Source organism: Psittacula echo, assembly GCF_963264785.1.
Source record: "Psittacula echo genome assembly, chromosome: 12".
Classification (NCBI taxonomy): domain Eukaryota; kingdom Metazoa; phylum Chordata; class Aves; order Psittaciformes; family Psittacidae; genus Psittacula; species Psittacula echo.
This window is the reverse complement of record NC_137747.1, coordinates 1,893,527-1,909,518: the sequence shown is the minus strand read 5'-3', so window position 1 is coordinate 1,909,518 and position 15,992 is coordinate 1,893,527. Positions and strand designations below refer to the sequence as shown.

General features: G+C 41.4%; 1 protein-coding gene across 1 annotated transcript in view; it reads left to right on the top strand.

Moving 5' to 3' along the window:
- Window positions 1-15,992, top strand: part of DOK5 (docking protein 5) — a gene marked incomplete at both ends in the record, with an annotated part of 41,991 nt that overhangs the window by 13,150 nt on the left and 12,849 nt on the right. Inside the window, one exon of the mRNA XM_080628053.1 lies at window positions 7,147-7,254. Coding sequence (XP_080484179.1) covers window positions 7,147-7,254 — 108 coding nt within the window. The remainder of the gene's footprint in view (window positions 1-7,146; window positions 7,255-15,992) is intronic.

Here is a 15,992-nt window from a genome sequence, read left to right as displayed (position 1 = left end):
ATGACATTTTGCGTTAGTGGCTATTGCTGTTCTGTCCCAGGTGGCAACCTTCTGGGTGACCTGCATTCGGGAGCTCTTTCCCAGCCCCTTGAGGTCCAAAGCCTGGTGGCTTCTCTGCCCTGCCTGGACTGTACCATAGTGTCCTTCCAAAGCCCTCAAAAGCTTGTACATCAGAGAGATTTCACTGGTAATGCGCTTCATCATATGTCCAGGATCTGTAATTAAGATGCCTCTAAAGTCTAGACTCCCAGCTGCTGAGTGCATCAATGATTTGAAGGGGTATATTGCTTCTAAGCTACTTTATTGACAGTTGCAGTGATTCATTGTAAAAGGCTCTCATGAGCTTCTGGGTGTCACTTTAAAAATGAAAATAAAAACTAATCTCCTACCAGGCAGGAATGTCTCAGCAAATCCCTTCTTGTCTTTCAGTGAGCCCATTCCATCCTGAAATCTGCCAGCAGTGACTTGTGCCAGCAGCAGCATTTTTGTTGAGCATTTTCCCCACCTTTGTCTGAACCAATGACTAATATATATACATATACACCAGCTACAGGCACAACCTGTAAAATGCTGCCTGTGTTTCCCTGTCAACGTCCATTGTCACAAAACATAGTATAGGCATGAAATAAAACAAAGGCTTCATTACTGAGTCGTTAGGTAATCTTGGGTGAGCCATTTTACTGTCTCTGCTTAGATTATGCTTTCTCACCACCCTTCTGTGGACAATGTGCCCTCGATCATAGCATGCAGACTTTCAGTTGCTGCAGATGTTTTGGCAGCAAGTCTTGTCTGTAGAATGAATCCCATGTAATCATGAAGAGCCAAAAAAGCCCCAAAAGATTTAGGAAAAAGTTGCCTCCTAACTAGTGTGCCAAGTGGGAATGCATCTGTAGGCTCAAATCCAACTGTTAGGTGCTAAACTGAGGATTGAGGCCTGAACCTGAACCCTTAACAAAAATCCCGCTTGGTTGATGCAATTCCAGTTTTGAGGGAAGGGATAGAAAGAAGGAGGTTTTGAAGAAGAAAGAATGTTTAAAATGCCTCATTTTACAGCAGCAGGCATCCGTTTTGACTTGTTTTAGTAAATGTAAGAGTAAAAGAAGGGCTATAGATTCATAAAGATCTGCCAAACAGTCTTCTGTGTACTGGCCTTGTAGCAAGTTCTGGCCATTGCCGAACCTGTGTTTTGTAACTTAATGGAAAAGCATGGCAAAACTGAGCGATGTTGCGCATTCTGATCAGGCACAGAGACAAGATTACAGCTTCATTCCCTATTAGCAGCTGTGGATGACTTCTTAGTGTAAAATACTGTTTCTGAAGATGTATACTGAATGAGAGGAGGAAGTGAGGTTTCTCCATCCATGAATGTGTTTCTCAGGGGAAGGAGAAATGTAGATTATTTTCTTTGGTTCCCCAGAGAATAAGATAGCTGGATATAAACCAACTTTGATTTATGTAGTCATTATAACCTGATCACAATGAATAATGCAATATCGCTTACTCATAACACACATTAAATGGGTATTCTGGGAAAGTGAAATTGTCTTGTTGCCAAGTGCAGCAATATCTGTACAGGCAGCATGTGGACAACTTTGCTGCTTATTTCCCAAAGCCGATGAGCCAGTCTCCATTTCTATGCACTATTTAAGTCAAACTAAACACATTTCAGTACAAGTTAGATAGGTTTACAGCTATGTGATTATTTCTAGTAATTCATCTACTTGTAATTGTTTTATACTTTACATTGTGTTTTTGCAGACTGAAATAGAGCTGAACATGGGGATAAAATGGGCAAGGGACAAAGCTGGGCTGGAAAAGTAGAGGAAAGACATAACCTGATGGAAGAAATACATTCAAATTAAGTAATTCCATTTGTAAGTCATGGAAAGATTGTGGGGTCTTCACTAGAGCCACACAGTCCCGTTCTACATGACGTATAGAAGTCATGAAGGCATCATCATACTTGCTTGTACCTAGATCTCTTTACTAGAAAGCGGTCCTCCAGATTTTCCAAAGAAACAGCTACCTGATGGAGATGTGCTGCTGCAGACGTGTCTGAGGGGTGACTATAATTCAATGATGAGCTGCAATCTGCCTTTGGAGGTAATAATTCATTTTCTAAATGCAAAGCTAAATTCTAGATCCTCTCCTCACAAAATTCCTTCAGGCTAGGAATTCTATTGCAGGGCTCTTGACAGCTCTTGAGTCAGAAGTGACACATTAAGGCACTTTTAAAATAGAAGAATTACAATCCACACACTTGGCACAAGCTGCCTAATTTCCATGTGACCAACTCCCATTTGGATAGGACCTTGTACCTGGAACTCCAGTCCACTGGGCACTCCCTGGCAAAGTTCAGCAAAACCACTCAATTTTCCATACGTAACTGAGGTGTTTCAGTGGGTGAGCCATCTACCAGCCTTGGATAAAATGACAGCGCTTGTTTTCCTATCTCCCTCCTCTTTCTCCCCCCTAGAAAATTGCTCAGAAGTACTGTGAGAAACGCCTTGTGCCATTGTGCTGTGCCTTTGCTCGATTAGGTTTCTAGAGGTTATCAGAGCAACAAAATGTAAGATGCCGGCAATAGCCCAGGCTTTCTGGTGCTTGTCCTGAGCTGCATGATTGTACTTTCAGCTACTGCTTTAAAAAAAAGCAAGTTTGTGTTTATTTAACAGGAAGTTCAGTGTTCCTGTAAATGCAGCTCGGTGCAATTGTTTGTTTTAGGGCAGAGAGCAGAAAAACACACTAATAAAATAGAGCAGCTTTCCCTTAAGGTTCACTTGTTCACAAAGGAGTCATTCGCCAGATGAGATTTTGTGCTACTGTCTCTGACCTCCTTATCCCTCTTAAATAACTAACAAAAGGAGTGGAATTGTTTGATCCTGAAATAAAACAGGCTTGCTTTGCTATAATGTAGTAGAAGCCACGTATCTTGGTTCTAAAAAATAGCCTATTTTAACCTCCCTGCCCCAAGATAAGAAAAATAGCCTCCCCCTCAGTTTGGAAATAATTGGCTGTTTGCAAATGCTTTTTTAGAGCATTTGCTGAACAAAAGCATTGAGGGTTGGGGTGAAGTTGCTTTAGACTGAAATGCAGATTTTAGTTTCTAAATACAAGTGTTTGTTTCCTGTGTGGAATAGTTTATGCTTCATGTCAAAGAATGACATTTGTAGGCATTCAGAAATCCAGCTCTTGGTTATCTTGCCTAATGATCAGCTGGGAGGTGGTGAAGGCTGACAGGTCGCCCTCCCCACACCTATTTCCAGGGGCAGTCCAGGGGTTTGGGTCATCATGTAGGACAGCAAGACTGGCTTCAGCTTCCCTCTCTGCAGGGAGAGCATTCCCAAACCACAACTGAACCATGGAATCCAGGCAGGTCAGAAGAAATGTTTCCACTGTACTCAGCCAGATGCTGACCAGTTCCAGCTGAGGTTAATAGCTCCTTCCCTGCACCGTGTGGAGCACGGGAACGGCTGAGCAATCCTGCCTGGTTTCGAAGGCATTGCTGTGAGAGACAGGAATCCAGATACTCAGATTGCATCATTCCTTTGAAGTCACTTCTTCTTTGACTTCATTTGTGGTAATGATTTATATCAGCTGATCTTTAGAGCCAAAAATAGAACTGTTTTGATGTGACCTTGGACATGCATGTTGGATCCCTTATCTGGGTTGTGGATCATCCACTTGATAAACAGTTTTTTTCTTTCCCTTGAGTTTTACATTGTTACCCACTTGATGGGCTGTTGGAAGCTGTTAGAAGCTGAAATTTTCAGGAGAGACCATAGGAAGTGGATGGTAATTTTTGATACTGGAATTAACTTGTGAGTTAGACTTTCTGGAAGATCTCACGGGGAGGGCTTTGTGAATTTTAGGTGTTATGCAAATGACAGCTATTACTGTTCTCTCTCAGCACATCAGATCCTGATTTGCTGTTTGGATTTATCTAATCACTGTCAGCCCAAGTGTTTGGTGTGGAAGTAATTACAGCGATACTTTCAACTAATTCCTATTCATGGTGTAGTACTGAAAATGTGGATTTGAGGAGTAAGTGAGCTAAGCATTCATGACGGAATAGGCACCTGAGAGCTTCTGGGGCTGGTTCATGTTGCAGCTGTCAAAATGCATCAATGTAAACAGTTCCCATACCTTCTTCAAGCTGAAGAAATACTGACAAGTTTCAGGCACTTACTAGATCATGGTGGCATCAAAGACCTAATTATTTGCTCTATATCGTAGCTCATAAAGGGTCTATGATTAGCTCTCTGTCTTAGGCACATCATCTGTGCATTGAGTGTGTTGAAGGGCTTTCAGTGCTCCTAGGCAGATGCTGCCAAATTGGTTATTCATAGAATGGTTTGGGTTGGAGGAGACATTTAAAGGTCACCTAGTCCAGCATCCTTTTTTAGTGCTTTACTGCTAGAAGTTTAGGGTACCGTGTAGTTCATGCTCAGTTAAGACGGTGTTGAATGTTCACTTGTGAGAGATATGTGTCATGGGAGCAGAGAAATGGGACTGTTACTGATAAGTGTTCCGGATAGCTCCATTTTCTCATTTTTAAGGTGCTAAGCAGGTTTCAATAGAGGGCCTATATCTTCATTTTGAATTTGTTTATGTAAACTCGGCAGAGAGGAGTTAACCATCATAACCATAACCATTTTAACATTGATGGGATTCTGAATTGTATATTCTGGCAAAAAATTGTTTGTTGTCTCTTATCAAACAATATACTTTATTCTACTTTAAACTACTATTGTGGTAGAATCTCTCTGCCTAGAGATTGCCTAGGAGGAGAGAGCTGACTAGCTCATACAGGAGGAGGAGGAGGAAGTTCAGAGGAGGGACCTTCATGACCTGACTTTCCTCCAGTTTTGTTGAGTTAGCATCATGAATGCCATTTTTACTTTATAGGTATAGTTACATGGGTTATGATGATGATGTCCTGAGGCACTGATATAATGTATTCCAACCCTGGGATTCTTCTGTTAGAGAATTGTTCTAATACGGGATCAGAACCAAAATTGAAAGACCGGTATATATATTATAGGCTGATTGGGCTTTTGGGTGCTTGGAGGTACTTATAGTTTTGGTCCTTCTCCCCCAGCTTTGTCCTGATTCTGATCTAAATCCAAGAATTAGCCTTGTATTGGTCATTGTTGAGCTGTAGTAATAAATTCCAGTAGCACTAACTTAAAGCCATCTGCCATGCTTGACTGGAGTTGATTGTTAATAGCACTTAAGCTCCTGGTGACATTTGGAAGGATGATAACCACACTGGATCTGTGCCCAGCTGGAGGCAGAGCAAAACTTTAGCTGCTTATTTGTATTAGGATGTTGTTCTCCTGTCCTGCCTCTAATTCCATGTGCTGCTGAGCTCACTGTTGCAGCTACAGCTTTTGCTGGCCCAGAGAGGCGCTTCTGAGTGCGGATGGTCTGAACAGGACGTCATTGTAGTTGTCTTTGCTTGTGTTGTACAAGGGCAAATGCGTTACTAAAGGATTCTATTCTCTTCTATGGGCTAATTGCTGAAGTAAATTTATGGGTTTTTGAAAAGCAAACGGGCTGAATACTCAAACTTTTGACAATCTCTTTCGGGTGGGGTTTTGGAGAGATTTTATCAGGTGTGATGAGGTTATCCGGGCCAGGCAAACAAGATTCTCAGAAGGTAAAGCTGGAAAGTCTCTTCCAGTAGAAGCGTGTGCATATCTAAATGGCTTTTTGGGTGGTAAACTGTCATTTGGGTCAGTGTCTAATAATTTTTAAACAATTCAGTTCAAACCCTTGCATTAAACAGAACAGGTTGAGAGGCCAATAAGCGGGAAAATTGGAAGGAAATCTTGATAGGTTCAGCTGGTGCCTGGCATCAGAGCAGCCTGTCCATATTCTAAATGCTTCTGCAGCCAAGTGGGCCAGGAGTGTAAGTGCCCACATGTGAGGCAGAATAATAAAGCTGGGGGGAGTAATGTGATTCTCTGAACAGCTTTATAGATGCAGCTAAAAGCTGGCAAAAGAAACAGCTAGTCAACTACCAAACATTTGTGGGTACAGAAATAAAGTTGCTTTTCATGGACATAATTGTTTTGTGCTAAATGCATTGGTTAAAAGCCCATAAAGGGTTCAAAGGATGGAGCTGCCTTGTCTGCTGGTTGCCTGTTGGGTGCTGGCTTAGCTGGAGGTTGGTGAGATGTTTTGATGGGTCACTGATCACTCCAGTGAATTTGTGCCCTCAGAGCTGTGAACTACTAGATAATGGCTGGTCAGAGTGTTTTTCTTTGAAATCACACTAATTTTAGTGGCAGTTTTGTTTTATTTCTAACTTACCAGGTGTTACTTTGGAATTACTAATTAGACGTAGGCTGTGAACAGTTGGCAAGGCTTATAACTCTTTCCTTCTATACTGACAGTATGTTATCTGAGCTGAGAGCTATGGTTTGAATGTAAGAGGATGGTAGAAAGTGCACCACAGTTAAAGAATAGGTGGGAAGATTGTGAGAAATGGTGGCAGAAGTTTGAGAGAGGAAGTGGCTTAATGCTGTAGATGGAAAGGAAGTTTTTATATCTCTGCACAGTCTGCCACAAATGACTTGAATTTAAATTCAACTGGACTTTGAAAGCAAAATGCAGTTGTCAGAATGGTCCTGGGTTCTACAGTTAAATTATCTTCTTCACTACTCAGTAATTCAGTTCCTTCTCCCTTTATGTGTATCCTCATTTATCCTTGCACACCAAATATCTCTCATCCTTGTGTGATGGAAGATCCCTTGCTACCTCTCTGCTCAAGCTTTCTTCACGTCCATCTGAAACATGCAAGACTGGAACCTGTAATAAATCCATGTGGAAAAGTCTGTCACTTATTTTTACAAAGCTGTTCTTAGAAAGCCTTGCATTTGCAAGCATAATTACAGCTCTTTCTTCTTACCACCTTTCATGCATTCATGCACTGTCTATAGAATTTAGATTGTGTCATAATTCAAAAGAAATAGTAAGTATCCATTAGCTTGATTTTATGTTTTGTCTAAGCTACCAAGCTACCAAGAGCCATTAATTGTAGCTCCAGAGCAAGAGCTGATTTATGAGTTTAACATCTAGGTGAATCTTAGTGATATTCAAGTCATTGGAGATGCCAAGTTTACTCTCTTGTGTTTCTAGATTTACCAGAGATGCTGGTTAGTATTCAAAAAAGCTTCAAGCAAAGGGCCAAAGAGGCTGGAGAAGTTCTCAGATGAACGAGCTGCTTACTTTAGATGCTATCACAAGGTAAGGCACAAGATTGTTTCTTTTCTCAATTTTGTTTTATATGTACAATCAAGAGTAAAATCTGAAGTTGACATGTATTAATTTGCCTGAAAACTGGAATTTTTTTACTATCAAGGTCCTAAACCCACTTGTGTGTTCCTTCATTCAGTGAAGTAGAGGCAAAGTGTTCTGTTTTCTGTTTGGAAGCAAACATCTTGCTAAGCTAATGGAAAATGCCTTTACTTTAAAAGAAGATGTTTGCTTTCTCAGCCCTTTAAAATCAGATCTGAAATATTTGCAATGACTCCTACTCTTCATAATTACAGTAACAACCACCCAAGGTAACGTGAATTCAAAAAGCTGGGTATGTAGAGGTTCTCATTTGACTAGGATATTGCATCTCTTGGAAGACAGTAGACAGCTGCTAAAGGTGAAGGCCAGTGTGCAAATTTTTCTTGCAATGATGGTGTGAAAACCTTTGCTAAATTCACAAGTATTAAAAGAATGAAGTTTTCCCCTCTAATCTCTACTCTGGAGTTATGTGCACATTTCGTATTCATCTGAGAATTTACATGTGTAATTCTCCTGGGCATGGAGGTGAAAATAAGGAACCTTTTAACTCAGAATCATTGTTAGCAAAAGCTTAATATATTAGAAGATTAGGAATTATGTGCTTAATTCCTAGGAGTCGGTGAGCACAGCTCAGCTTGAGGCTGATCCACGCTTACTCACTTTGACATACATTTAGGAGGAAATCTTGAGGGAATACCAAATGTGAATTCAGACTTGTCTGTTTTCATGCCACTTAATTTGTAATGGATTGCTCATAAAACCTGTGGCTATTCGTAGTAAGTCATGCCCAGAAATAGCTCATTCAGATTTACAGTAAGCAACTTTCAAAAGTAACGAGAAGTGCATTTTTTGCATGTGATGTGTGTGAGGGTGTGTACAAGACAATTTCCAGCTTGTGTGAAATGCTGCATTTATAGTAATATGACTCTGTCAATTATTGATGCAAATCTGTATTTATTCCATTGTATTAATGCAACATATTAGCAGCACACACTGTCTTGAAGTTCACATTAAGTAATGAATATGAAATCCAAGAAGAATCTAATTAGGAACCTGTAGTCCTCCTGTTAAAATGGACATCTCTCATGAACTGGATGCTGTGGATGCACTTGCTGAGAGCCACTGGGGTGCAGACAGGCTGGATGGCCTCGTGGGATCTGCCCTGGAAGATTGCCATCGGCTTTTGTTCTCCACGTTTATCACTCCTCTTTGCCACTCTGTAATGAAGCAGTGCTAACCAAGTACAGTGTGATCGCTGTGGACAATGGGTTGTCACTTACATAGTGTTGCTGTTTGGCAATGGGGCTCTGCAGTATCCCTTTTTTTCCCCTGTGATGGTGAATGAGGCTGTCCTCTAGTTGTAGAGTCATCAGCTATACAAGCTGATGGATCCTGTTTATTTTTAATGAACCTTCCTGAAATGGAAGCTAATGAATATTAAATAGCATTTTCTGACTAAAATGTGTTAACTTACAAAGAGCACAGGTGGAAAAAAACAAGTTCCTTTTTTAAGTAAGCTTTGTAAATGTGTGAAATTCTAAGGTGGTAAATGATGCGGCTTCCAACAGTGTTAAATACGAGGTGTTGAAAAAGGAGAACATGTCTCTGCTGCTCTGTGCAGCTCCATAGTTGAACTGATTCTTATAAAAAGCATAGTTAGTTATTAATACACCCCAACAAGCAACTTGATATGGCAGCCTTCAACTAACTCCACTTGTCAGCTGGTTTGATACAGAATAGTAATAGGACTTTGGTACTCAAGACATCATCCAGAGGTCTAGGATAGTCATTGCTGTTGTCTCGATATGCATTTGGTCATCCTGAGCAGCTGTTGTAATAACAGCTTGATGGTGTATGGAGGCTTTTCTGTGACAATTCCAATTCTGTTACTCCTGGACAGAAGGCTGCGTCTCACTGCTGCTGACAATGAAGTTAATCCTGCAAATGAGAAGCCCAGCCAGTCCTGTTAATATGTCAAGTGTCACTGTGTCATAAACCTGGGCTAATGAACCTAAGGATGAATGCAGTTCAGTCTGAGAGATGATACTGTTAGAGGAAAACCTCACTTACAGATTACCAGTGTTTCAGATATACGATTGTTAACTTCCTGCATCGTTCTGAGGTGGTTCTCAAACACTGTTGAAGGCAGCATCAAATCTGGAAAACTGAGGAGCCCCCACTTACCCCATCAGTCTCAGGAAAGGTTTGATTAATCATAAAACTGTAGGAAAATTAAAATGATGAATGGAGCTAATTTTGCAATAGCACCTCCTGCCTCCTGCACTGAAGTGTTGAATTGTTTCATTTCGTTGCTTTTTTTTCTTTCTGTGATGAATTACAATGCAAATGTTACTTCAGTTTATTAGTGGAAAAGGGCTATCCAGAGCATTTGTTGTGCTGGCACCATGGTGGTACCAGTCACTGGAGCTGAGTTGCTGTGGTCTGAGACTGTACACCATCTCCTTGGCACCTTTATCGAGTCAAGGTCTCCCCTTTACCCACCTGACATCTGGGTCACAAGCATTGACTCTGGGGTGCCTTGGTGGTGCTTCTGTTATAGTGGGGGGGTCCAGTTTGTTCTCATTTGAATGCCTGATGTATGCATCTTCTACTGCAGCCCTGCAGCCGGGCTGCATTTTGTCATACTGAAAGTTTAAAACAACAAAAGAAATAAGGATTCTATATGTGTATATGTGTATATATATATATATATTATTGACCTTTAAATCCTTTCTCATCTTGTTCTCTGTTTTAAGAAGTGGAAAGGTTAAAGTGTCCTAAAATACAGGTCGTCTGAGAACAGTCATCTGTAGCTTGTGAAATGAATTGGAAATTTGCATGCACAAAGCAAATTGCCCACTTAATTCACATGGTCCCACAATGGGCAGAAAATAATTAGGATCCAGGCTACAGAACCTACACAGAGTTGCCTTTCAGGTACCTGTCTTGTTTTCACTTGTTAAATGTAAATAATAGCCACAAATTATCATTATGCTTTAACAAAATAATATTAGAGGAAGAAAGAAATTCTTATTTCTTCCAGTGACTTTTGACTTTGCAGTGTGCCAGAAGAATCCTTAATATTCCAATACAAAACCAACTAATTGCACACTGCTGACAGGAATATACTGATTCCTTGAGGGGATCTAAGGTTTAATAATCCGATTGTATTAATCTTGCCTTGAAACAGCAGAAGTAATTTAAACAGTCTTTCTGTCTAGTTATGGAATAATCCGTTTGGAAAATTGAATTGTGTAATTTGTAATTGTTTTCCAGGCTTGCTAATGCAAAATTATATTGGTAGCAAATTAAATGTTTAAAGTATGACCACTCTGCTAATAACTATCTGTTAAACATTTATTTAAATGAATACTATCACTTAATATGAATGAAGCATTTAGCTTGAGGCTTTCAAAGAATTAAAGTAACTGCTCAGGAGATTTTGGTATCTTCAATACACTGTCATGCAGCGAAGCTCCTTGCAAGCCTGTGGGGCAGGTGCATGCCGTTCCATTATGGAAGGACATATCTTGTGCACAGGTCCTCTGATCCCGTGAGTGAAGGAGCAGTCCCGAGAATGATGGTAACTGCTGGATCTCTAAATGTGGGTGTTGTTCCTGGCTTTAATTACTTTGAATAAGTCAGTGTGTGCCCTTCTGTAGGCAAACAAGGGAAAACTGGCAGATTTTTCCTACTGAAGAAAGGAGATAGAGGCAGGGTTGTAGATTATATATTTTTAAGAAATATTTAAAAACCTATTTAAAATCATAGTGTGTTCTGTGTACTTAGTAACTCAGGTATATATAGGTAAATCTTATAAACAGGACTGGGCTGGAATTGCAGCAGCAGCAGCAGCATTTTCCATTGAATGTTTCCCTGGTGTGTCCTAGGAAGTGTTCTACCTGTACTCAACATGGGGGGAATTTCCAGGAAACCAAGAAATACAGAACCATGAAGTCCTAAAGTAAGATTAAACCACAAGATTCTTAACAACCACTGAATGTGGCAGTTGTGTAGGTAATAAATACATTCTCTTGTGTTATATTCTGAAAGGCTACCCGTATTTGAGACTTATGGATAAATTCAAACAATAGTTTGAATGCCAAGGACCATTTTTATTAAACAGTGTGTTTGGCATGTATTTGAAGGGAGTGAGAGAGATGGAAGAATTTTTGCCCGAGTGTAATTGGTCAGGGTGAAGCTCTGTCTGCTGGTACTGTCAGTAGGGAAATGACTGATTAATCCCTGTTCCTGGTTCAGAACTCTCTTACCACACAGCTCTGCAAGTATTTTAGGTTTTAATGTGATGAAATGTATTTCAATCACATGGATTGTCATTTTAATGTAAAGGAAGCTTGGAAGCGAAGGGGAGAAGTATGCAAAGGGACATCTTTAACCCTGAACAAAATCTCATTCTTGTGACTTCTCTGTTAATACTGGTTTAGGTCTGATGTTTGTGGTTTATCCACGTTTTTAGAAGTAAGTTCATAAATGTGCATTACTTATTAATCTCAGATAAATAAATCATACATCAATTCAACCCACCATGAACCCACTGTTTTACAAGAGCTTGGCAGAAAGAGAGTTATTTAAGAAAACACATACAAAACAAGGAAACTTAAGCCTCAAATATTTGTAGGTGTTTGGTATCTCTGACTCTTCTCCAAAAGCATGGTAGAGGGGATGTTAGCAGCCTGCCACTTCATCAGTGTGAATTCATTACATATGTGCCAGACAATTTGAACCATCTGTTACACAAGAGTGAGCAACAGGAAGGCTATTGAGGCACCTGGGGTAATGATGGTGTTTTGAAGCACCTTGCTGGGTGGCGCGGTGGGGCTGAGATCAAGGGATCTGTAGAGAACTTCTCTCTTAGGATCACAGGTGCACTTTTGAGCCTTGGCAAGAGGAACAGCTTGGCCTTGCCAGAAGGGGCTGTTACCATCCTGGAGAATCTCTGAACCTCTGAAAGGTGAGGGCAATTTCAGCAGTGCAGCCCCTAAAGGGAAGAGAGGACAGCTGCTCATTGAGAGTATGTTTGCCAGACATAAAAATTGAGTGCCACAAAGTTGTGTCCAGGACAGAAGGTATGCAAGAGCTGAAGGACGGAATGCGGGTGACTCTTCTGCATCCTAGCACTTGTGCCACTGACTTCAGAAATGGTCCCAGAGTGCCAGATTTTGTCCATCTGTTAAGCTCCTTGTGTCTTGTAGGTCTGGAGCTATCTATCTGAAACTCTTACCTATCTGAAACTGTCTGAGAAGAGACTAGAGTATGTGCATAGGACTGTAGACATTTGGACCTGGGTCAGAGGTCAGAACTGGGGGCTACCCGTCTGTCACCCGTCACAGGGCAATGCTTTGCTGTCAGCTTGTGCTGCTCAACAGAAGCAAATGCCATCCGGAAGTCTTCAGATGGATGTGGAGACTTTCGGACCATGCTCTGTGAAATGCCATTATACAAGAGCTCTCGAGCAGTCAATGCAGTGCAGAATAACCTAGAAGCTGCCAAATGTTGTAGCTAGCATTTCTTCAAATGTAAATACCCTTTTTTTTTTCCCTAGTTCAGAGCTAAAACATGAGTTATAAAGGTTTTGAAGATCGGTGGTGATGCTATTTGATTTCAGTATTTCTTCAAGGTATTGTCCAAGGGGTGAAATCGCCTGCAATTTTATTTGACCAGTCTATAAGGCAGATGTGGTTTTGATACACAGCTGCTGTGCTTTGCAGTGCCATCTGTGTGCATTCACACATGGCATAAGGTGATTCCTGGAAGCACCTGATGTGCTGTGCTGCAGGCTGTGAACTGTTATGTCCTGTCCCTTCTCCCAGTACGTAGCACTCAGAGATAGGGTGATGAGGAAGGGATGCAGGATCGAGCTTTATAAGCATATTAAACAAACCCCCTCATATAAGTAAATTGTTCACCCCATCTCTGTATCCCTTTTTCTTTCCTCTCTTTCCTGTACACCCACCTTGCAGACCTAAGGAAAACCCAGCCCCATCAGTCGCCCTTGCACTAACACTCAAGTCAGTGGCACTCTCATGTGCTCGCTATCTTCATCCTTCTCTCTTGTGTTGGCTTAGAGTTTGCACTTAGAAAGATGAATTAACTGCTGGTTGATACCCCAGAAAAGCAAAAAAGGCCACTGTGAATACTGCAAAGGCAATAGATGAGACAAATAATGTTTTAGGTAATCTACATTGTCTTCTTTGTACCACAGTATAATTAGAAGGAGTACAGTAATAAAAAGCAGATGCAGGAGAACGCATGTTTAAATGAAACCAAATATTTCTGTCTAGAATGTTGAACTTTGGGATTTCAAGCATGAGATGATTCTTGTAAAATCTCTATTGGAATATATTACTCTGCATTTGGGATTGCAAAGAAGTACTTTACTGCAAGAACTAACTGGCTTTTGAGAAGAATTTATGATAAGAAGGAAAAAAAACTTGCTATTCTCAGCTCCAAAACAATGATGCCATTATATTTGTGCCTTTTTCATGTTCAGTAGTTTCTAAAGGGGAACGCAGGAGTAGTGAGTTTTGCTGCCATGAGATCTAGTCACCCAGACACCACATTTCTGCACACCTTGAGTTCTGCACGCAGCTCCCTGATGGTCCCCTGAAGTGGCTGCAGCAAAAGTGGCAGTTCTGTCTTGGGAGGAGCAGTGAGGCTGCTGTGCTGGGCCACAGGATGGAGCTGCCGTGTGTAACGTTTGGAGAAACCTTTCTTGACTGGGAGACCTAAAGAAAAAATTCTGGGTTGCAAGGCATGTCTGTGGCTTCTGGCCTACGCTGCTGTGTGCTGGGTAAACCTTGTTGGAGCGACCAGCTGCTTCTGCTGTGAAGCCCTGGACTGGAGGGAGACTGCAATTATCTGATACATTGGTAGGAGGAAATCTCATTCCCTGTGGCTGGGTTCAAGATGATGAAGTCCTGGAGCTGCATTGTGGATATGACACTTAAGAAGCAGTGTGCAAGGCTGGAAGATGCTGGGTGGGCAGGGATGAGACTTGAGTGCGGAGACTGGCAAGTACAGGGTGTTTCTGGTAGTACAGAAATGAGTGATGGATTCTCTGTGCCAAGGATGCAGAGACTCTAGGAGCTCACGTAGGGAGATTGGGCAGTAGTTGCAGCTTGGGTGGTAAAGTGTGGTCTTAGGGATGCTGGGAGTGATGAAGGTAAGTTGTACAATGTTGGAGCCATAGTAAAAGAAATAGTGATCGGAAATGTCTTTCCTTTAGTGTAGGCAGGAAAAGCAAATTTTGGTGTAGGCAGGCAAAGAAATGTTTTAATCTTGTCTTTCTCATGTTCCCAGCAGCGTTATGAACATCTGCTCCCATCTGCGCCGGGGGTGCATGGCTTTGAACACAGGCTCATTGGTGATGCTGTTCGGGTGGGTTGGTTGTTTTTGCTTTCCCAGCACTCTGCGGGAGCAGGCACCATCCCACATGGTCAAGTGTCCTTTCCCTCACTCACTGCCATGTAGGATGTCTTCCTGCCTGGGGCTGAGACAGCGTGTGCTGCCCCTCACCATGGCCAACAGTTGACTAGGTGGTACTGCTGAGCCTCCTGGCTGCTGGAAGTGCTTTTGGTTCCTCAGCATGGAGAGGCAGTTTACTATTCCCTGACTAGTATAAGCCTTTTGTAATCTCGGTGAGCCTTGTCACAGCATCCTCAGGTTTCATCAGTCTAGAAACAATTACTGGGATATCTAGCAGCAGGAGTGTGACATGCCTGATCTTAAGAAATGAGCTTTCCATTAGGACAAATCCTAGGTAGCTAAATGATTCATTACCAAAATGTATGTCTGTGTTCTGCTTCTGCTAACTTTTGTACTCGTAGATACAAAACTTCATTAGCACATTCACTTGCAGAAAATGTAAATGTGCTCAGTATAAATGTCAAAGTAGTTGCTGTCCTGAATGAACATTTCCTTCCTGCATTTGAATCCTTTTTTTGGCATCTGAGAAAAATATATGAGAGTTGAACTTGGCAGCTGGCAATTTGTGCTTGACCTGTCATGTGCTGAGCACGATGGGAATAGGTTATGACAGATTTGTCATGCTTAACAGTGAGTTTGTCAGTGCCTTGTTAGCACTGAGGGATGTGCTTCCATCACAGGATTTCCTGGAAGAGTAAAAAACTGCTCATGCAAAATTAAATCACAATTAGGAAGTTTCAGTTTTGACACTTCTCAAAATCTTGAACCTGGAGGCTATAAAAACCTGAGCTCTAAATTTGGCAGCTAAATTTGGCTGTTTCTGCAAACCTTTTGCAGAAGGTTTGGCATGTTCCCCATGGGATATTCTTTCCATTATTTCCTTCTGCCTACTGCCCATAAAATGAGTTTCCAGACATCGGATCTATTATTTGTTTTTATTTTGCCCACCAGCTGCTCTTTGTTCCTTCAAGTCACAGTGAGGTTACCTTTTTGAGGGTTTGGCTGTCTGTTCTTCCCTGCTGCCAGAGAATGTGCAATAAAATGACCCCAAGAAAGAGATTTAGGATGAAGGGCCAGAGAGATGGAAGAGATTGTGCTGGCAACCCCAAGATGCTCCAGAGGAGTGGTTTCTGTTGCTAGGCCCTACAACACCGATTACTCTGTATACTCCCTGAGTCCTATCTGTGAGACAATTGCTGCATTTCTTTGTTTAGAGTTGATGCAGTTTGATATGAGGCTAT